The sequence below is a fragment of the Chrysochloris asiatica genome, unplaced genomic scaffold, assembly GCF_000296735.1.
Source record: "Chrysochloris asiatica unplaced genomic scaffold, ChrAsi1.0 scaffold00007, whole genome shotgun sequence".
NCBI lineage: Eukaryota > Metazoa > Chordata > Mammalia > Afrosoricida > Chrysochloridae > Chrysochloris > Chrysochloris asiatica.
Genome location: NW_006408525.1, coordinates 25,488,765 through 25,512,409, shown reverse-complemented (window position 1 = coordinate 25,512,409; position 23,645 = coordinate 25,488,765). Strand labels below are relative to the sequence as shown.

The window sequence follows — 23,645 nt, the reverse complement described above, 5'->3', positions numbered from 1 at the left end:
TACCATTGGGGTTTTAATTTCATATGTTCTGAACTAGCGATCAAGTCATTCATGAAGAGAAACCCATTCTCAATCTGGTTTTAATTTGCAAACTAAACCAACCAACCTTGCTTTTTGATTTTCCATTAAGAAAAAAAAAACAAACAAGGCCTCTGTGTTCTGCAGCATGTAGGCAAGAAACTCTGCTGTGATGAAAAAGAAAGGACAGAAGGAAAAGGAGCCAATCCTCCCTTCTCTAGGGCATAGGGGTAAGTGGAATAAAGAAATATTCAGTAGAACTCTTTGGGCTCTCATTTCCAAGTCCTGGATGGTAAGTGGGGGGGATCCAGGTGTGGGCAAATTCTGCAGAGGCCTATAGGAGTGGACATTTGTAACAACTTATAAGCACTAGTTACAACAGGAGATGGGAGTTTTAACTTTGAAAATGCTTCCCAGAGGTCGAGAAGAAACTTCTAAAGTATTTAAATGAGCAGAAGGGAAGAGAGCCAAATGAGATCCCAAGACAAAACTCTCTCACTTGGGACCCAACAACAACACTAACACCCCATCCAGGTCTCCAAGTCAATCCTGGAATCCTGGTGATTCAAGCCTAAGAAATGAAGCTTAGACTCACTCTCGAGGATGGGAGCACTCCGATCATTAACGTGAGTCACCTTCTTCAGCTTGGTTCCTTTGCAGATGTCCTGTAAAAGAGCCCCTCGACCCCGCTGCTCATCTTTACTTAGCTTGGGCTGCACTGTGTTTGCCTAGAGGAAGAGGAAAATGTAGTTCATTTTCAGTAGTCCTCTTTCATTACAAGTTCAGGATAAATAACTTGATCAAACTGGATTTCATGAGGAGGAAGCTCTCTCTCCCAGCATTTTGTCTCCCTAACCCAATCAAATATACATTTGATATAATTAGAATTGATGCAATTATTACTCTTTTTCTCCGGTTCTACTTTCAGTGAAGGGTGTATGGTTCTTTCTCCTATTCAGAAGCCTATGATAGGCGGCCTGCACTAATTTTTAATGAATACCTATGTGTTGGTGTGATGCTGAAGGATAAGCACTGGACTGCTAACTGCAAAGTCAGTGGGCCAAGCCCACTAGCCACTCCTGTAAAGGACTGCTATGAGTTGGAACCAACTCAACAGCACGTAACAAACGTGTTAGTGATAGTGTGAAAAGCTTTATACAGCAGCAGCATCATTGAGGCAAACATTTATTGAGCCCCCAAATGTCTCACAGACAGCGGTGGCTCCATACGGTAAGCACTGGACTTCGAATCACAAGGTCTGCAGTTTGAGTCCAGCAAGCAGCTCTGCAGGAGATAGAGACAGATGAGGATTTCTTCTCCCATGAAGTTTAAAGGCTTGGAAACCCTATACGGATCACTAGGCGTCAGGTCCTACTCAATGGCACTTAACAACAACAACTATGTCTCAAGTATTTTGCACATTACTTGCATTAAACCTCATTTAAATCAAACGAGAGTGAGTCAAACCTCTCCCCTCTTCCTCACTCACCAAACTCTCTTAAGTTTACTTTCTAAGCATCTCTTGAATTCATCTTCCACTCTCCATCCTCATCACTCTAGTCCAGACCCTCAATTTTCAACTGCAACACCCAATCCACTCTCCACGCTGTTAAGATGACCTTTTACTACAAACTCAAACAAGTCACTCCTGTTGCTGCTGGAAATCCTTCAACACCTTCCCATCATCACTAGGAAAAAACATCCAAACCCTCAGCCACCACTTTCAGCTTCATTTCTCACCATACCTTGTGTCAAACACTAATCTAAACCCCAGCCTGCTTTCTCACAAATCAGCATCCTTCCACATTCTGCATCCTTGACTTAAAGTGCCTTTCCTCCCTCCACTCTCCTAGCTAAACGCCAATCACCTTTTAAAACTAGCTCATCTCACACCTCCCCACTAGAAACCTTCTTTGACAGCCTTCTTCCTCCACCCACTAAACCAGGCACCCTTCTTTGTGGCCTCACTGCCCTAAGGACAGCCCTGAACTGGCCTGTTGACTTGTCTGTCTCACTTGGAAGACCTTGGAGGCAGAGACCATGTCTCATCTCTGGATGATGGGATTACAAATGATCTTTATTCACGTCTTTTTGTTCATCTTCATGTTTTCTCTCTTTTTACTTATTTAAATATTTTCTTGCTGTAAAAGAGCCAAGTAACACCTAAGTATTGTGTGGTTACGTGCCATGGAGTCAGGTCCGACTCATAGTGACCCTGTACAGGATTTCCGAGGCTGTAAATCTTTACGGGAGCAGAAAGCCTCATCTTTCTCCTGCAGAACAGCTGGTAGTTTTGAACCGCTGACCATGAGATTAGCAGCTCGACTCATAACCACTACGCTATCAGAGCTCCTTATAATTAATACTGAAGAGAACAAAAGTAACAAGTAAAAGGGCATCCTACTGGCAGTCTGAGGAAAAGGCTTCATCTGGAGAATGGCCCCTAACTTTAAATCATATCTCTGCAAGATCAGTGAGAAGATTCTCAGCTTATGAAAAAAATGCACTGCCATCGAGTCATAGCGACCCTGTCCAGGGTTTTTGGTTAACTTTTTATTGTTAATTGGGTGATGGTTTACAGAGCACATCCGTTTTCTATTCACTAGTTCATACACATTTTGGTTCACCTCACTGATTGCAATCCCTTCAATGTAACACCATCTAAATATCCAGATTTTCTAAACTGTGTAACCTAGTTGAGTCCCTGACACATAATAAGCCCTTGTGATAAAATTAGTTTTTTACGTGGCCTTTTGCCTTGATTCTTTGGAAAAACTGCTTGAGACATTTCCCCCCTAAACCCTGAGAAGGTTTGCCCTAGTTTTCTATCTCAAAGGATTTGTTACTTTTGTCCAGGCTGATTAACATTCCTAGGTAAACTGTACAGAACTCTGGTGGTAATGAGTTATGCATTGGATTATTAACCACAAGGGAAAACCCTACTCATTGGGTTATTGTTGTTGTTGTTATGTGCCGTGGAGTCGGTTCCGACTCATAGCGACCCTGCACAGGGTTTCCGAGGCTGGAAATCTTTACGGGAGCAGATTGCCTCATCTTTCTCCCGTGGAACAGCTGGTAGTTTCGAACTGCTGACCTTGAGGTTCACAGCCCGATTCGTAACCACTACGCTACGAATAAACTCGGTGATAGGAGATTTGGGGGTTTTGGTTTGTGTTTAGGTAAGGTGTAAACAATTTGTTCAGGGACTGGTTATATACTATGCAAAGAAGGTGACTATATATGCAAATGAAATTAGCATGATCTACGATGCAAATGAAGAGTCTGTGGCTTAATGAAAAGGCTATGGTCAGTTCAGTTCATATTCCTGGTGGGCAGGCCATGCATTGAAATTGCTGAGGAATGTACGTATATATGCAGCCAGCTCCACAGAGTTCATACACAGGTAGGAAGCTAAAGAAAAGAGAAAGGTAAGCGAGGAGAGACAAAGGAGGCAGGGAACCTCCTAAAAGAGCTGTAGCAGAGGTCAAGGGTTGTAACAGTGAAGACAGTGGCCAGCCCAGGAGCCCAGCTGCAGAGCTGGAAGCAACAGGTCCAGAAGAGATCCTGCAGCAGAGTCAGCTGTGACAGACAAGAACAGAATGGCTGACAGAGCTGTCCTGCATTGAAGAAAGGGGACTTTGCTTACACACTTCCTGATCCCTGTTACTTCATTAATAAACCACTTAACTGTAAGTACAGTCCGTGAGTTCTGTATGGCCACTGCAATGAATTATTGAACCCGAAGAAAAGGAGAGTGTGCCATAGAAGGATGGCCAGTTCAGAATTAGTTAAAAAGTTAAAAAAAAAAAAAAAGGTTAGAGAGCAGAGACATGTGACTTCCACCTCATGGAAATCAGCTCTGGGTATAACTGCCCTGAAATTAGGCAGTTTCTGATGCTGTCACTCTGACCATTTTACAGTCCTCAATAAAAGGCTACTGAGTGAGTGACCAAGACAGCATGATACAAGGCAATAATCCACACAGAAACCCAACGGCATAAGGGTATACCCTATAGGGGTCCTCAAATCCCACTCTAACCAGAGAGGCTCTACTTTCCTTATTGGGCTTCCATATAAAATTTCATCTAAAAGAGGGTTCAATCCTCAAAATACATGTAAACCAGAGATTATGCGGGCAATACTGGACCAGAAGTTGGCAGATCTGAAATACATTAGGGAGGCAAGTCACCTTTCCTCTTTAGGGCATAATTTCTTATCTGTTAAACACAAACACTTGGGCTACTTGTTCTCTAAAGTTACTTTTACTACCAAAGTTTTACAAAAATGAGGTAAAACACATCAATTCCTTCTTCCTCATGAAACAGCAGGTATCACAGTCCAAATATGGCTTGAGTGGCTGCCTCCTTGGTTCAGAAGCGGCACTTTTTTTTTTCCCATTATCAAACTATTCAAGTCTTCTATAAACTCCTTTCTTTCTTAATGAGGTAGTTAGATTTGATTAACGTCTCTTTAAAATGAACTGATTTGGAGTAGAAGAGGAGATGAAATGGTTACAAGTAACAACCACTAGGAATCACCATTCTTATTCTCAAGAATGCCAAAGAAATGACACACTGACATTTACTGGGCAAATATTTTTAGGGACATTCCTACTCAGATACCACCAGTCAAAATTTACATTTAAGCTACTTAGGACACGGACATAAGACAAACATTATGGTCCTACTAGGGCCTCTCTGGAATCAGAACAGAGGAGAGACTTCATCTGTTTATTCTTCGTCTGCCTATACCACGTGTCTTTGAGAACTGAGTCTTATACCAGGAAGCCCTAAGTATCAATTAACACTACTATCAAAAACCTGAGATGTCAAAAAGTGAGGATTAAGGAGCAGGCTCTGAATAAGAATACTGTGGGCAAGAAAATCTAGAATTCTTAACAAAGGGGGTTAAAAAAAAAATGTGAGCATCACTGATCTATTTATTCAAAGACTTTAAGACAGCCTGGTGGCATCTCTGTGACTCAGTTTTCAATCCAGCAATAAATAAGTATATATAAGTATATATAGGAGAAACAATACACCATAGAAAGGTCAAAAAGGCATTCAAGATAAAAAAGGCAGCATTTACCTTAGGACAAAATTGAGTAGGATGGGTAAAGGAGGAAGAGAAACAAGAAACACAGCAAGAAAGTTGGAGAAGTGATGTTACATGGAGGGCACCGAAATCAAGATGAAGTGCATGATTTGTTGAATATAAGATGATCTGTTCAGTAAATCTTCACTCGATTCACAATAAAAATTAAAAACAACAACAGACTACCTACCTGATTAAACGTGGGAGGTGGAGGAGGACCAGGTGGCGGTGGAGGGGGAGGAGGAATTGGCATCCTTGCCCTACTCGCAGTTGGCACTGCTCTCTCTCCACTTTAATTTGCAGCTTTAGGTCACTCATATACCTGCAAATGAAACAGAAATTCATTAAGGACAACCTTAACATTAGAGACACTGAACAATCAGGAAAATCAGGTGACTGGGTGTGACACCAGAGAGAGAAACTATCCATCTTATCTCCTAATTCCACTGTGATCATGGGATAGTCAAGGGTTTGACGAACTTTTTCTGTAAAAGGTCAGATAATAAATATTTTACACTTTGCAGGCCACATATGGTCATGTGGTCTCTGTTGCAAAGTATCCGTTGTTGTGTTTTTACAACCCTTTAAAAGTGTAAAAACCATTCATAGTTCTTAAGCTACAGATTACTAATATATCTGGTGTAGTCACATTCCTGGAATAGATCAGAGCATAAATACCTTTAGATAATCAGCTAATTACCAGGGTTAAAGCTCTAGTGGTTACGAATCGGGCTGTGAACCTTAAGGTCAGCAGTTCGAAACTACCAGGCGCTCCGCGGGAGAAAGATGAGGCTTTCTACTCCCGTAAAGATTTACACCCTCGGAAACCCTGTACAGGGTCGCTATGGGTCGGAACCGACTCGACGGCACTTAACAACAACAACAAAAACATTTAACACTCAAAAACTATAGAGCTGACCTTTTAGTACAGTCTGTTAAGCGATCCTTATTTTATCCTCCTGTAAGAACTGACCCCTACAACCTTATTCTGATGAAACCCCATCTCCTGTCCTTCTAAAAATGGAAGCCAAATTAACCAGCCGTCATGAGTCCAGATGACAAGAAAAGTCCAAGAAAGAATAGTAAGCATCACTAAACCAATCTATAAAAGAACCACTTTTGAACAAGGTGATGATGCGATTAGGACACAGAGAAAAATTCACAGGTTACCACTCAACACAGCCTAAAAGATCAAACTAGCATGGCAACCCATTGGGTAGATCTGGTTCTAAACTCCTTACATGGTGATCAATGCATCTCAATGAATAAAGGAATAACCACCTAAACTATTCTATGCCCTGGAAATGGTGAAGGGAAGGGTACATTTTCCAAAAATTCTGAAAAAAAAAAACAAAACAACGCAGGAATCTTTGTGTTGTTGTTAAGTGCCATCAAGTTGATTCCAATTCACAGTGACCCTGTATATGGTTTCTGAGGACATAAATCTTGATGAGAGCAGAAAGTTTCATCTTTCTATCTCGGAGCAGTTGATAGGCTCAAACCGCTAACCTTGTGGTTAGCAGTCCAGTGCTTATCCTATAGCACCACCAGGCTCCCAGAAATCTTTGCAATGTCAGAGTTTCATTAGAATTTTGACTGTGAAGGTCTTCAAAATCCAAACCGTTTCCAGTGTAATACCACCAGAGGCTGTCCACCAGAGCCAAGGCTACTTCTTCCAAACTCAGACAAAGAACTGGATAGTGCTGACAGTGGTGAGGTTAACTCCCACAGACAATGGAGTCTAAATTTACTTTAAGAAATGAGCGGCTGACTCCCTCCAAGGGAAATACCTTCCTGCTTCTGGTTTCAAAGCTTTGCCTTTCATGCCAGCTAGGTAATTTAAGATGCTAGGCTTTAAAAAATTGATCAAAATAGTACTAAGCAGAACATCTATCACCAGAGGGGCAAATTTAAAATAAAAGAAACATACAATAAAGAGAAAAATCTTCTTGAATTTTGGACTCACCTCCAATCCCCCACAGCATTCTCAAAAAAGTTAGCAGGAATCAACAGGAAAAATAGTCTATTCAGAACCAAACAATTGCAACTAACTCGTCACCTCTGTTAATATTTTTTTCTGCATTTCCAGTTCTATCTACCTCTGGCCATTGCCGTGGTTAAAATGGTATCCTAGAATGACATGGAAAAGCATTTCACACAAGCCCCCAATTCTTTTTATAGCCACAACTGATGCAATCTACATGATGTTGTCCTTGTTAAGTGCTATTAAGTGGATTCCAACTCATAAGTGACCCTGTATAGTGTTTCCAAAGCTCTAAATCTTTGCAGAAGAAAGCCTTATCTTTCTCCGACAGAGCAGCTGGTAGGCTTGAACCGCCAACCTTGTGGTCTGCAGTCCAGTGCTTATCCTACACATATAAGATAAGTAATGACCTAAAGTAACAACCTTATGCTTGACAAAGTACACCACTTATTAGCAAAGCAGTGATTTTCTAGCAAGCTAAATTTTTTCTTTAAGCAACCCCTAAAAAAGACCACTAAGCTAATTTAATATGCAGTTAACCATGCCTTAACACAATTCAGTCTTCATCTTCAAAATAGATACATAAAAAAAAAATCACCTTCATCAAGTGACTTTAATGAGGACTACTAGCAATGGCTCTCAACCTTTCTTCTACCTCCATGACATCTGCATGCACACTTCACTCCTATCAATAAAATTTATTGCATAATAATACACAGGTGGTGGTGGTCTGCCATCAAATCAATTCTGCATAGTGACCCTATATAGAGTTTCTGAGAAACTGTAAATCTTTACAGTAACAGAAAACTTTACCTTTCTCCTGTGGAGCAGCTAGTGGATTAGATCTGCTGATTTAGCGATTAGCAGCCCAACATGTATTATTCTTCTAACTTTAATTGGGATATAATCCTTCCCACTTTTAAAACCTGGAGTCCTGGTGTGGCGCTGTGGGTTACTGCACCAGACTGCAAAGCCATTTGAACTGCAAGGTCGGCGGTTCAAGCTCATCAGCTGCTCTTTGGAAATCCTATACAGGGTCGCTATGGGTCAGAATCGACCTGACGGCACTTAACAACAACTTGAGTTGAAACCAGCTCAATGGCACTTAAAAACAACAATCTTTACTGGGGCAGATTACTAGGGATTCACTGGGTGGGTTTGAACAGTCAAGCACTTAGAACCATTGTGCCACCAGGGCACCTTAAAGTTTAATGGTAGAAAGATACATTTCAGTGACCATGTTTTAAAATGTTTTACTGTGAATTATGTGATAGTTTACATGAGAGAACATTAGTTTTACATTCATCCTATCGTGTATCGTTTCATTGCCATGGTTACAATTCCCTCCATGCATCATCAACCAACCAAAGGGTATACCCTGTAAGCCTGTCCCCGGTCATCAGCACACAGCCCCTTTCCCTCTCTGGGTCTAAAGTCCCCAGCCATTCCATCTCTCCATGTCATTGTCTCTGCCTCCATCTTTGGCATCAGTGACCATGTTTTAATCAAAGGTCAAATTCAGGCCTTCTGTGTAAGCACTATTTTTTTCAATTGTAAGAATCCAATATTCCCACAAATACATAAAAGTTTGACAGAGTATTTGCACATTTGCTGCAAACATAGCCAAGAAAGTAGTGGCAAATACCGGGAGTAAAATTATGAAAGCTTCTTAAACATTACCAGACACCTTGAGGGAATGAGTTGATGGTGCTCAGAACCACAGTTTCGGGGACACCATGGTCAACTGGCATAATACAGTTCACAAATAGACATTGTTCTACATTATACTTTGCTGAGTAGAGACAAGGATCTTAAAAGCTCATGAGCAGCTATCTAAGGCGCAACTATTGATCTCTCCCTATGCAAAGGAAAGGAGAGTGACGAAAACTGAAGATGATTGGAATCAATTAGTCCAATGGACCAATGGAATACATGAACATCAGTCTTTACTACCAACTGTTCTGAAAGAGATCACATTAGAAAGTCCTGGAAAGAGTGGGAGAAAATGTGGGGAAAAAACGAGGAGAGGGGAGGGGGGGGAGGGGAGGGAAGGGGAGGCGAAGGGGAAGAAAAGAAAAAAAGAGGACCAGGCTCACTAGTCAGAAAGAAACAGAGGAATCCAAGACTATGGACCTCAGTCACGCTACAGGTTTGGAACTGAACTCACTCACCCTCATGGCTCAAATTTTAGCCAAGCAGTAGATAGGTCTATATAGGAGGAGTAGGGGAAGAGGGGGCAACAACCTTTGTGAAGAATACTCAACCATTCAGGATCAAAGGGACAGCATTTACCTAAGGATACAATTCAGAAGAATTGAGAAGGATGGAATGGAAAAAGCATCACAGGGAGGAAAGGAGGAAGTGAATGACTGGTGTTACACTGAAGGAATTGCCGCAATTGAAATTAAAATACAGGATTTGTTGAACGTAAAACTGATGATCTGTTCAACCTTCATTCAATTCACAATACAAAGTTTAAAAAAAAGAGACGAATCCTATATTTGAGGTTAAACCCGAGACTAAATTTTAAAACAAACAAGAGGGTTCTCTATACAGCCTTTAGTTTTTCTTTTCTAATCTACTGAATTAGAAATACAAAACTCACATCTGCGCTCTTCAGCGTCCTTGATTTTCAGAAATATTTTGAGACCACTTCTAACAGTTCACAATGCAGCAATTCTCATTCCCTTACTTAAGACTGACCATCTTAAAAATCACAATAGGTTTTTTATATTCTCAAGAGTCAGTTTCTTTGAAATAAACTATGCGTTATTTCAAGTTCTCAGTCATTATAAAACACCTGCCATATACCTTTAAAGGGCACCTAGAGAATACAAAGTACTATATATAATGAAATGTGCGAAGATCTGGAGTTAGAAAAACAAAAGGGAAGAATACGCATTTAACATTTTTCAAGCTGAAAGAACTGAAGAAAAAAATTCAAGCCTTGACCTGCAATATTGAAAGATTCTATGGGCAAAATATTAAATGATGCAGAAAGTGTCAAAAGAAGATGGAAGGAATACAGAGTCACTGTAACAAAAAGAAATGGTCAGTGTTTAACCATTTCTACAGGGTCGCTATGAGTCGGTTCCGACTCCACGGCACATAACAACAACAACAACAACAGGTGTGGTGGTGGTGTGCCATGGAGTTGGTACCGACTCACAATGACTCTGTGCAGGATTTCCAAGGCTGTAAATCTTTACAGGAGCAGAAAGCCTCATCTTTCTCCGGTGAAACAGCTGGTGGTTTCAAACTGCTGACCTTGAGGTTCACAGCCCGATTTGTAACCACTATTGTACCAGAGTAGGCTATGATTTAAAAACACAAAACAAAACTAATAGCACTGAATGAAGAAGTCCAAGGTAAACTGAAGGCATTGGAAAAAACAAGGCTCCAGGAATTGATGAAATGCAAATTGAAATCTTTCAACAAACTGATGCAGCACTGGAGCCACTCACTTTTCTAAGCCAAGAAATTTACAATCATCTCAATCAATTGGAAGAGACCCATATTTGTGCCCATTCCAAAGCCGTGACCCAACAGAACGTGGAAATCATCGAATAATATCACTAATATCACATGGCAAGTAAAATTCTACTGAAAATAATTCAAAAAATGGTTGCAACAATACATGGACAGAGAACTGCCAGAAATTCAAGACAGATTCATTAGAGAATGTGAAAGCAGGAATATCATTGCTTTTATCAGATGGATCTTGGCTAAAACAGAAAATACTAGAAAGATGTTTACTTGTGCTTTGTTGACTATGCAAAGGCCTCTGACTATGTAAATCATGACAAGCTATGGATAACATTGTGAAGAATGAGTATTTCAGAACATTTAATTGTGTCCATGAGGCACCTGTACATAGACCAAGAGGCAGCTGTCCAAACAGAATAAGGGGACACTGAACAGTTTTAAATCAGGAAAGCTGTGTGCCAGAGTTGTATATTTTCACTCTACTTATTTAATCTATACGATGAGCAAATAAACTAAGAAACTGGATTATCTGAAGAATTTGGCATCAGAATTGGAGGAAGAATCATTTATAACCTGCAACATGCAGATAATACAACCTTGTTTGTTAAAAGCAAAGAGGACTTAAAATACTGATAAAGATCAAGTATCACAGCCTTCAGTATGAATTGGACCTTAATGTAAAGAAAATAACAATCCTCACCACTGAGGCACAATAAATAACATCATGATAAATGTAGAAAAGACTGAAGTTGTCAAAGACTTCATTTTACTTAGATGATCCATAATCAACACTCATGGAAGCAGCAAATAAATCAAATGATGAATTGCATTAGGCAAATCTGCTGCACAAGACCTCTTTGTAAAGTACTGGAATAGCAAAGATGTCAGTTTGAGGACCTAGATGCCCCTCATGCAAACCATGAGCTCTTCAATAGCCACATATGCATGTGAAAGTTAGGCACTGAATAAAGAACAGTAGAATAACTGATGATTTGAGTTATGGCATTGGGAGAAGAATATCTATAGTTTCATGGACTATCAGAACAAAGAAATCTATGTTGGAAGACTTACAGGCAGACGGCTCTTTAGAAACCAAATGGTGAGAATTTGTCTCCCATGCTTCACATATATTATCAAGAGAGCCCAGTCCCTGGAGAAGGACATCAAACTTGCTAAAATGGAGGACCAGAGAAAAAGAGGAAGGCCCCCAACAAGACCAACTGGCACAGTGGCAGAAGCAACAGGCTCAAGCTTAACACGAATGTGAGGATGGCACAGGACCAAGCAGTGCTTTGTTCTGTTGCGCATGGGGTCACTATGAGTCAAAGTTGATTCGACAACATCTAACTGTGTTGATTTTTCAAGCATGGACATTCAGAACCCACTGATGAATCCACAAAGACTCTCCTCCTCTTCATCCTACTTTGACACGTAGAGATTGGGGTCTTAAAAGCTCATGAGTGGCTATCTAAGGTGCAACTATTGGTCTCTCCTTCTCTGGAGGAAAGAATAGAGATAAAACTTGAAGGCACATGGAAACAAGTAACCCAATGGCCTACTGGACCACAGAAACATCAGTTTCCACAACTCTAGAGACCAGAAGACCTAGGTGGTGCCTGGTTGCCACTACTGACAGCTCTGAAATGGATCACATTAGAAGGTCCTGGATAGAGTGGTAGCAAAATGTGGAACAAAACTTAAAATCATAGGTATAAAAAGACCAGGCTTATGGTTAGATAGATACTGATGAAACCCCCATAACTACAGCCCTTCATCACCCTTCAGGTCTGGGAATAAACTCACCTCCATAGTTTAATTTTCAGCCAAAGAACAGAGAGGTCTATAGGTAAGGCACACACCTAAAATAATAAACCAGGTGAGACCAAAAGGGCAACATTTACTCAAGGACAAAGTTCAGAAGGGTTAGGGAATGAGGAGGAATGGAAACAGGAAACACAGGAAGAAAATGGGATAAGTGATGTTACTTTGCAGGGAATGCAATAATTGAGATGAAATAAAATGTGTATGGATTGTTAGATGGAAAACTAATCTGCTCGTAAACATTCACCTAATTCACAATAAAAAGTTTTTTTAAAAAAACAGAATGCTCTGTTTTGATGAAAACCCACTATGAATCAATTGTTTACAACCCTTCAATACAAGCAGTCCCAGAAACATTCACATCAAACAAGCTCACTTTGCATATTTCTCAATCAGGTCATTAGTCAAACAGAATTAAAAGAAAAAAAAACAAGGATAACTGGAACAAACAAAAATAAGTAAAAATTATATCCCTCAGGAATATAGATGCAAAAACTCTCAGCAAAATCTTAATAGAATCCAACAATATTTCACAAAAACATACATCATGACAAGTGGGATTCATACCAGATATGCAGGGATGGTTCAATATTAGAAAAACAATCAACATAATCTACCACACAAATAAAACAAAAGAAAAAAAAATCACATGATCCTATCAGTTGATGCAGATATGGCACTGGACAAAAAAGCTAACACTCATTCCTGATAAAAATACTCAACAAAATAGGACTAGAGGGGAAATTCCTCAACATACTTAAGGGCATATATACAAACCCAACAGCCAATATCAGTCTGAACTGAGAGAAACTGAAAGCATCCTCCTTGTGAGCATAAACCAGACAAGGATGCCCTTTATCACCACTCCTATTCAATATGTGGAATCCTGGTGTGGTGCTGTAGGTAAGCGCTCGACCAGAAGGTTGGTATGAACCATAAGGTTGGCAGTTCAAACTCACCAGTTGCTCCTCAGGAACCCTATACAGGATAGCTATGGGTCAGAACTGACTCAATGGCACTTTAACAACAACAATGTAATACTGTGCTATAAGTCTCAGCCAGAGCTATAAAGCCAAGAAAGGGAAATTACAGACATCTGAATTGGCAAAGAAGTAAAGCTCTATTTGCAGATAGTCCTATACTTAAAAAATCCCAAAGACTCAGCAAGATAATTATTAAAACTCACTGACAGATTCAGAATAATGGCAGAGTACAATATCAACATACAAAAATCAGTTAGGTTCCTCTACTCTGAGAGCTCTACAAGGAAATAGGAAAACAACAATCACTTGCAATGTTGTTATTAAGTGCCGTCTAGTCAGGTTCAACTCATAGTGACTCTGTATAGTGGTTTCCAAGGAGCAGCTGGTGAGTTTGAACCGTCAGCCTGTGGTTTGCAATCCGATGCTTATCCTGTAGTGCCACACCAGCCACAAAATATGATACATTTAGGAATAAATCTAACAGTAAAGCAAAACCCTACAAAGAAAACTATAAAACACTACTAAAAGAAACCAAGAGACCTGCAGAAATGGAGGAATATACCATACTTTGTTCTTTTTTAAATTTGATAGAGTAGTGGTTACAATTTGGGCTGCTAATCTCAAAGTCAACAGTTCAAAACTACCAGCTGTTCTGTGGGAGAAAGATTTCTGCTACTGTGAATATTTACAGCCTCAGAAACCTTAAACAGAATCTCTATGATTCTGAACTAATTCCACAACACATAACAAATCAGGCAGCTATCTTCGACAAAGAACCAAAATGCATGAAATAAATGGGGAAGAGAGAGTCTCTTCAACAAATGGTGCTGGAAAACTGGAAATCCATTTTGTAGAAAAATGAAACAAGATCCATATCTCACACTATATAAAAAAAATGAACTCAACATAGATTAAAACCTAGAACTATAAAGATCATCAGTGAAAAAAACAGAGACAAACTTAGGGGCTCCAATACATAGCAACAAACATACTATCAAATACACAATCACACATAACTGAAAACACACAAACTACATGACAAAATAAATGACTGAGGCCTTCTAAAAATCATACACTTCTGTGCACCACAGTATTTCACCAAAAGAGTAAAAAGAGAACACACAGACTGGGGAAAACGTTTGTCAATGACATTAGAAGACAAAGGACTACTATCTAACATTTATAGAGCACTGCTACGCCTCAACAATACAAAGACAAATAGTCCAATTTAAAAATGGGCAAAGGACATGAATAGACACTTCACCAAAGAAGACATTCAGGTATCCAACACACCTGAAGAAATGCTCATGAACATTAGCCTTAAAGAGATGCACATCAAAACAACAATGAGATACTAGCTTACTCCAGCATTAGCAGTAAAGTTAAAAAATATAAAAAACAACAAATGCTGGAGAGGACTTGGAGAGACTGGGACCCTCCTACACTGCTGGTGGGGACTGTAAAATGATGCAACCATTGTGGAAAATGGTATGGTGCTGTCTCAGAAAGTTAGAAAGAGCAATACCATGTGACCAGGCAATCCTCTATTTGGTATACATTCTCAAGAACTAAGAGGTGTGACACGAACACATATGAGCACATCCATGTTCACTGCAGCCTTATTCCCAATAGGAAAAGACGAAGACTGCTTAAATGCCCTTTGACAGAAGAATGGCTAAACTAACTTTGGTATATATTCATAATGGAATACTACAAAATGTTGAAGAACAGGGATGAATCTGTGTAACACCTCACAACATGGATGAACCTGGAGGACATTATGATGAGTGAAATTAGTCAATCAAAAAAAAGACAATTACAGTTATGAGATCATTATTGTGCAAAATTAAGAAACGGTTTTCTTAATAAATGAAATAATCTTACAAAGATTGTTGTTGTTGTTATGTGCCGTGGAGTTGGTTCTGACTTATAGCGACCCTGTACAGTGTTTCTGAGGCTGTGAAGATTATAGGCGGGGAAAGGGGATGGGAAAATTATTCATGGACTAAAAAGTAGATATATATTAACATGGGTGACAGGGCAAACAATATATAACAAGAGGGAAGTTAGCCAAAGAAAGATGAAGGTAAGGGAGGTATGCAATAGTTGAAGTGAATAAAAGTAAATACTGCTGATTGATATATGGAGGGAATTACAATCATTATAATGAAGCAAGTTATGATTTGCTGAATGTAAAACTGATGATGATTTCTCTGTAAACCTTCACTTGATTCTCAAAAAATACAAACAGTTTAGACTTCATCTTAGAATAGAATTAAACTTTGGAGGGACATTTTATATACCTATCTTCATTTCAGGGAGCGCCAGTGGATAAACACTGGACTGTGAACCACAAAGTTGGCGGTTCAAGCCCATGAGCTGCTTCATGGGACATAGATGAGGCTTTCTGCTTCTGTAAAGATTTACAGGGAGCTCTAACCCACTATCTGCTCCTTAGAAACCCCATACATTATCACTATGAGTCAGAACAGACTAGACGGCCCCCCACCACCACCACCACCACCACCAAGGACCCAGGAAATAACCAGAAGTCTTTCAAGGTTAAAAGTCATTTATGGCAATGTGCCTGCCTGGCCACCTGCCAGAAGGGAATGTTGTTGTAAAGTTGTGAGTCAGTTTCGACTCATAACAACCCTGTATAGGGTTTCCAAGGAGTGGCTGGTGTGTTTGAACAGCTGGCCTTGTGGTTAACAGTTCAGTGCTTACCCCTACAACCCCACAACGGGACACAGTAGGGGGTAGAAGCTCATTAGCATAATGGCTTCCAGTCCCTAGGCCAAAGAATCCCAACATGGAAGAAGAGTCAGGAGCTGCCCAAAAGACTTCACATACCACTCCAGGAGTTTAACAATCTCTAGGAGCCGAACAGGTTTCTCTAATTATGTAGAACCTGCTGTCAACATATACTAAGAACACACCTCCTTGTGTTCTAGGATAGACTACAGTAAGGGCTTTCTACTGCAGTATGCCTGCTTAGGAATAGAGAAGTTATATTTGAAAGACCAGAATAACTTTTATGTTATATATATTCTACCACTACACAAAAAAAAGCCTTTATATAGTTTGAAAATAATCAACAACCCTCTCCTTTCAATTGAGAAGGTGACACCTCCACCTCAAAACTAAATCCAGTCAAACCTCTAGTGACACAGATTTCTATCATGTGTAGAGACAGAAGTAATTACAAATTCCAAGGTTACTTACTTAAAAGAAGAAGTCATTTTTCCAACTGCAGGCATTTTTCATCATGGAAATCCAACAATGCAACAAATGTGACTGACCCAGCAAATACTGAAAATCTTAGGACTGGTACAAATAAACGGAAACTGGTTGTTTTATTCTCTAGATCAATGACTTTTCACTGTTACAAGGAGTATACAACCTGGAGGTAAAAAGGAAAGAGGGCAAAAGAAAGATAACGAACTATATGATGGAATCCTGTCAAATATAACTTCTCTATTAAAACAAGGGGTATTCATTACTGCTGACGTCAAATGGATCATGTTTTATGGGCTATGCCAAACTACGGATATCTATGAAGAATGGGTATTCCAGAACACTTCACTGTGCTCATGTGGAACCTGTACACAGATCAAGAAGTTGTTAGAACAGAACAAGAGGATACTGAATGGTTTAAAAACAGGAAAAGTGTGTGCCAGGGTTGTATCCTTTCACTATTCTTACTCAATCTGCATGCTGAGCAAATATCTGAGGCTGGATTATATGAAGAACATAGCAATAGGATTGGAGAAAGACTTCAGTAACAAACTGCAATATGATACAGCCTTGCTTGCTGGAAGCAAAGAACACTTAAAATACTTACTGATGCAGATCAAAGCCTTCAGTATGGGTTGCACCTTAATGTAAAGAAAACATCCTGATATATATCCTGATATAACATCATGGTAATTAGAAAAAAGACTGAAGTTGACAGACTTAATTCTGTTTGGATCTGCAATCAACACTCACGGAAGTAGCAGTCAAGAAATCACACAACATACTTCATTAGGAAAACCTGATGCAAAAGATCTCTTTAAAGTGTTCAAGAACCAAGATGTCAGTTTGGGGACTAAGTGATCCAAGCCATGATATCTACTATATATAGCCTCAGATGCATGCGAAAGTTGGACAATGAATAAGGCGAAGACTAGAGAAGAATCGATACATTTGAATTCTGCTGTTGGTAAAGAATATTAAAAGTACTATGGACTGCCAGAACAAACAAATCAGTCTTTCCATTAAAGCCTGCCTGGTTAGAAATACAGCCAGAATGCTCCTTAGAGGTGAAGATGGGGAGACTTCATCTCTCACACCTCAAACATGTTATTAGGAGGAACAGGGAGGAGGACATCATGCTTGGTAAAGTGAAGAGTCAGAGAAAAAGAAGACAACCCCCAACACAATGGACTGACACAGTGGCAGCAACAACGAACTCAAGGGAAACAACAGTTGTGAGTAAGGTGCAGGACAGGGCAGTGTTTTCAGTCTGTGGTGCACAGGGTCACTAGGAGTCGGAACCGCCTCAATGGGACCTAATATCTATTAACAAACTGAAAATATGAGGATGCATTCCGACACTGTAGACGTTTCCTTCTAATATTATACTTTTCTCATGTCCCAGATTATTTAAAGCCCAAAAATGGAAACTCAAAAGTCTACTTGCTCAAATACTACTTTATGCGGTACTAGGGATCTTAGGTGCAAGGCAATCCAGAGCCAAGTCCTGTCGTCTAAAATGATGACAAATCAATGGGATGTCTTCTCTTGTGTTCAATTAAATAACCACAGCCACAAAGAATGGCTTCATAGACGACTAGAGATAACTTATGTAAGAGCAAATGTATATTAAATGTCTGAAAATCATCCAAAGCAGAGAATAGGGAATAGCCTCAAACCCCATCCAACCCCTAAAGCAAAGCAAACAGAAAATCCTTTGATTGTCTCAATACTCAATGAAACAATAATTTTTCTGATTTAGCATTAATTTTTTAATTTCATTCCCCAAAACCTTTTCAATGGAATTTGTAAAAATGTGTTATTTCAATATAGAGCTGCACCTCTTAGAAGCAAATCAATACTATAACAAAGGCTATGTGGCTTCTTCAGTCTGTATTTACCTACTAATAACAGCCATAAGGTTTCCAAGAACTGAAAAGCAGGATGCCATATTTGGCTTCTGCAACCCTGCTAAGACAGGTGCTTCTGGTTTCTGACATACAAACAATTCGCAGCAACCAAGAAGCAGCTGCAAACACCTCTCATCCAGATGCTTTTATAAACTGTCAGTAAAAGCTATAGCCATTTTCCCCTTTTAGGCCTATGAATTTATATAACACAAAAAGAAGAGACTGTGACCTTTCATTACTCAAAGGAAAAGGCTGTCAAAACCAGACACAAACTTCAAATCACAGTGCTGAAAAATCTCCAAAATAGATGGCTACATAAATTCAAGGCAGATTGATTAGTGCGTCTGTTTCAAAGCCTGAGTCAGTTTTCCATTTCACCAAAAACATTAACAGATTCCTGGATTTAGATATGAAATGATGCAGAGTGTAGCTAAATGTTCATAACGAGTATTTCCTTCCCACCCACACATATCCCAGGAACTAGGAGCTTTAGAGACACTGGCCAAAAAAAATGGAGTCACACAAGATTAAAGTTATTACTTCAGCCAGTATTTAATACTAGTCTCAGATACAGAGGCAAACAGTTAGCATCCTAATCAGATGAAGAGCACATATCCTAATTTAGGAATCCAGACCAAAGTTAGACAAACTAAAAATCTGAATACAGAATCAATATCAAGGGAAGAGAAGACTAAGAAATTCCCATGGAGACTTAAAATAGCAATAGATGCTGGGTTTATCAAACTTGTCTGAAAATAAGATGCATCCAGAGCATTTATTTAAAACAAATAGCATTCATGGAATCTAATCAAACCAACTTAAATAAAATTTTAAAGGAAGGAGAGCAATCTGATAATTTGTATATTCAGTAAGTGCTTTAAGTGACTCTGGTATTAGGGAAGTTTGGACATTGTTCTAAAAGAGTAATCAGTTACACAAGTGCTATGGTGTCTGAAGGAGTCCTGGTGTGATGCTGTGGGTTAATGTGCTGGACTGCAAAGTTGGTCTGAACCACAAAGTTGGTAGTTCAAGTTCACCAGCCGTTCCTTAGAAACCCTATACAGGGTCGCTGTGGGTTGGAAGTGACTTGACAGCATTTAACAACAACAGCAATGGTGTCTGAAGGGATTTCAGTAAGGAAAAGTTGATATGAACTAAATATATTTGTGAAACATGATAGATTAAACATATACATTCATTGATGCCGCCTCATAAAATAGCCTTTAAATTACAGCAAATAAATTTTCTTGAAGGCATAAACCTAAAAAAAACAAATATAATGGGAAGGCAGACAACAGCAAAAGAGATGTCAACAAAACTTTGGAAACTGGAAAGCAGATGCACTAGTGATAAATGCCTATAGTGACTCAGTGGAAAGAAGTCATGAAGACGAGCAGCAAGCAGATCACCAGAAAAGGCCCAGAAACTGAAGGCACCTGACACCTCTGGACAAGTAGGCACGGGAGAGTTTAAACAAGAAGATTCACTGAAAGTCTATATCCTTCCTTCCCCTCCCCATACTACCAGGAAGAAGACTGGAGAGGAGGAACCAGAGGGCCTCTAGCAAGCCATGGAGAACAACTAAGGACAGCAGTGTCATACTGAGTGAGAATAGAGGGATTAAGGTGAAAGTCTAATTACTCAATGGTGAGTCTCTCCCCTCCTGCCCAGCTCTCTTCCCCTTACTGGCTCAAACATCTGCCATTAGGCTCATACTCTCTAGTCAGGAGACTGAAGGAGTTCCTGAAGAAAATGTCCAGCTTGCCAACTGACCCTAAAGTGGTGCCCACACTTAGCTTTTTGTTCCTCACTCTTAAAAATGAACAGATGGACATCTGAGGAAAACCTGTAACATGAAAGACAGTAATCAAAGAAGACAAAAAATAATTCCTGACAATATGCAAAAACATTTATATACAAAATTCAGAGAATAATAAAAAGAATTCTTGAAATTTAAAAAAACTCCCAAAAATTTGATGGAAAAATGGTAAGAAAAGGGAAAAAAAAAAAGGAACTTCACCATCTGGATAAAGGAAGAAGAGTTAAAAAAAAAACCCTCTCAAAGAACTCTGAGAAAAAGCATATCATTCCCAAATAAATATTATTTCCAAAATAGAATTTTATGTCTAGCCAAACTATCAACAAGCATGAGGTAGAAAAGAGGCCATTTCATACATGTAAGACCTCAAAACAAGACATCACTTACCCCATAAACCTCTTTTCATAAGCCTCTACAAAAAGTGCTCCACTAATGTGTTTGACTGTATTAAGATGAGACTTTTATACTTTTATCAGCCTAGAGATGAACCAGTGATCAATAATTTAAGCCAAAAAAAAGAAAATCTCAATTATATCTAGAGAAAGCAAAAATTGTACAAGGAAGGAAATGGATTCATACTATAAACAGTCATGATACTGGTGCGGATTTATTTTCTTCTTCTTCTTTTAGTAAACAGACATTTACCTGTATTCTCTTTTGGACTCTTGTATATCTGAGGGGCTGAAGGCCTGGAAATTACATTTCCCAGAATCCCTTGCTGTGAAGGTGTGGTTTAGATTCCACCAATAGGAGTCATTCACTCAAGACTGGGAAAAAGAAAAGCATTTGCTGTTATTGCTCCTACAGTATCAATGAGCAGGTATGTGGCCTTGGACAGAAGGCAGATACATGGTTTGACAGCAATTTCCAATGTTCTCCTACAAACCACTTGCTTTGGTGTTTAAGGCAGCTAAGATTATTGATGGCAGTTTCTTGTAATCCCTGCAGGTGGCATTCCTGACCTTGCATTCCAACAGTTTCATAAGTATCTAAACCACTATATTAAATTTCTGCCTGCTTGAGATGTCCAGAATGGTTTGCTTTTTCATGATTAAATCTTTAATAAACACTAGAAACATACATATTGATTGAATTAAAATTGTATCTAAAATTAGGCAGAAAACAGGAAGTGTTGAGGATGGTTATCAGCATAAGGCAGCAAAAATACCATCTTCCATAGTAGATATTCAATAGATAATACCTAAGAATTGAAAAATCAAGATACAACAATACTATAAGCATGCTGTCTAGAAATCATATCAAAAAAGAAACATGTTAAAAGTGGCTTTCTCTGAGGTCAAAAAAGAAATGAAGCAGCTGTTTTTTTAAAATTCTAAGTCTTATATTATTTGACTCCTTAAACTATGTATATTTGCTATTTTGATAAAAACAAACATTACTGTAAAAAAAATTCTAACACTGTATATGCAAAATCAACTTCAGACTGATCAAATTTCCAAAATTAAGGTCAATATTAGTTATGTTTCTAAGGCAATTAAGAAGAATAAAAATCTCAAGCTAAAAAATGTAAACAACCACTATGCTTGTGTGGGGTAAAGGACCTAGTTTAATCCTAAATAAGGTGACCTATGTCCTTGGCTCCATAGAAATAACCCTTGGAGTCACTGGGTGTGTTGCATGCCTTGGTTTGGGACATCCAGGCCATACCTGAGCTTCTGTGGTGGTGAGTGAGGGCAAACCACACCAGAAAGGACTCCCCTGGGAAGTCAGTGTCAACTAGCCTTAGGAGACAAAATTTAGCCTATTGGGCAGGATTGCCGTAAACACTACGGCTCAGCAGGTTAAGCAGAACTTCTCCTCTTGGGAGAGTAGCATATCTCTTTGAATATGGAAACTCTGTGTTGGAAACCCTCCCAGACATTGCCCTAGGTGTCTCTTCATTTGTATTCTTTTTTGTTAGAATAAATCTGTAATCCTAAATATGTTATAATCTCTGTGAGTTGCTCCATTGAGTTACCAAACCCAAATGGACAGTATGAGCTATAATTAAGTCATAAAATAAGGGTATCATGTAAACTCCCAATCTTGTAGCTGGCATCCCAAAGGAACAGTAAAAAACAGTAACCCCAAATTGGTGGTTAGCAGGTCAGGAGGATGGAGTGTGGTATGGACCCCCAAATTTGTAGGCAGGTCTGTGTTGCTGGCAGTGTAAATGAGTGTCCTTTTAACAGGTGGCTACGGTCAGAAAGAGAGAATGGTGCAGGAAGGGGCGGTTGGTGAAAAGGACAGAGAAATAGAAATGAGAAAATTGGATCAATCTCTGTATTTTGGGTTCTCGATTTGTGCTGACTCTTACCATGAAGCTTGATTCTAGAACCTGTGTCTTACAGTCAGCTTTAATGGCAGCCAGATAACTGATGTGACCTAAATTTCTGCCATAGCCTGGGTGTAACCAAACAGCGTTCACCACCCATAGCTTTATCACAGGTCAAACATGTGAGGAACTTCCAGCCCACTAAAGAAATTATGAACAAAATCAAATGAGAAAAACAAAAATAGAGGTATGAATCTTAAAATCAATTACCTTAGTCCTTTTTAAGGCCTTATTTTCAATTTAACAAAACTAACTGAAAAACAAAAATAACTAACGTCAATTGTTAAACCATCTTTTCAAAGTTCCAATAAACCAATAATTATGTTTAAAACGCTATTAAAGGTAAACTGAAACCTAGTCAATGATTATTAAAACTGTTCTCGGAGCTTCCGGAAAAAGATGGCGGATCAGGTGGAAGTGTAGTGACAACCTCTGCCGAGAACAACACAGAATACAGGACCAAGAAGGCTCATGGAATGGTCCCAGTACTCTGAACTACATTTAAAGGAATATTTAGAAGGTTGGAAGACTTACAGCTGGGGAGTCTGTGGCAGAAGCAATATATCAATTGCTTCCTGGTTCGGGATGCTCAGCTGCTCCAGGAGCCGCCATTTTGTGTGGGGCCAAGCGGGGAAAGGATCAGAGCAGCCACGGATACCTGACAGAGCTGCAGAGATAGAGGTGTGGACTTTCTTTTTTTTCCTTTTTTTTGGTATCTTTTCGTTGGTCCTTGCTGTCTGCGTACCTCCATTCTGGTGACTATAGGGGTGCCTGAGCTGCTGGATACTCCAGCCCCACCCTTGGAGGGTTCTACTACGCATATGCATAGATTTCCTCGAAATGTAAAGACACAGTATCCACTTAAAACCAAACGGCTGACAGATACTCAGCCCAAGAGCAGGCCTTGAACTTTACTTGTTTGCTTTTTGTTCCTGTGTTTTTTAACACAGGAAAGAGG

General features: G+C 39.4%; 1 protein-coding gene across 3 annotated transcripts in view; it reads right to left on the bottom strand.

Moving 5' to 3' along the window:
• Positions 1 to 23,645, bottom strand: part of WIPF2 (WAS/WASL interacting protein family, member 2) — a 59,230-nt gene that overhangs the window by 13,918 nt on the left and 21,667 nt on the right. For 2 of the 3 annotated variants that reach the window (XM_006832583.1, XM_006832582.1), the window contains exons 2-3: positions 5,303 to 5,434; positions 614 to 746 (exon numbers count right to left, since the gene is read on the bottom strand). In XM_006832583.1, the coding sequence (XP_006832646.1) occupies positions 614 to 746; positions 5,303 to 5,365 (196 nt within the window). In that variant the 5' untranslated portion in view covers positions 5,366 to 5,434. The remainder of the gene's footprint in view (positions 1 to 613; positions 747 to 5,302; positions 5,435 to 23,645) is intronic. The other variant, XM_006832584.1, reaches the window with a different exon arrangement.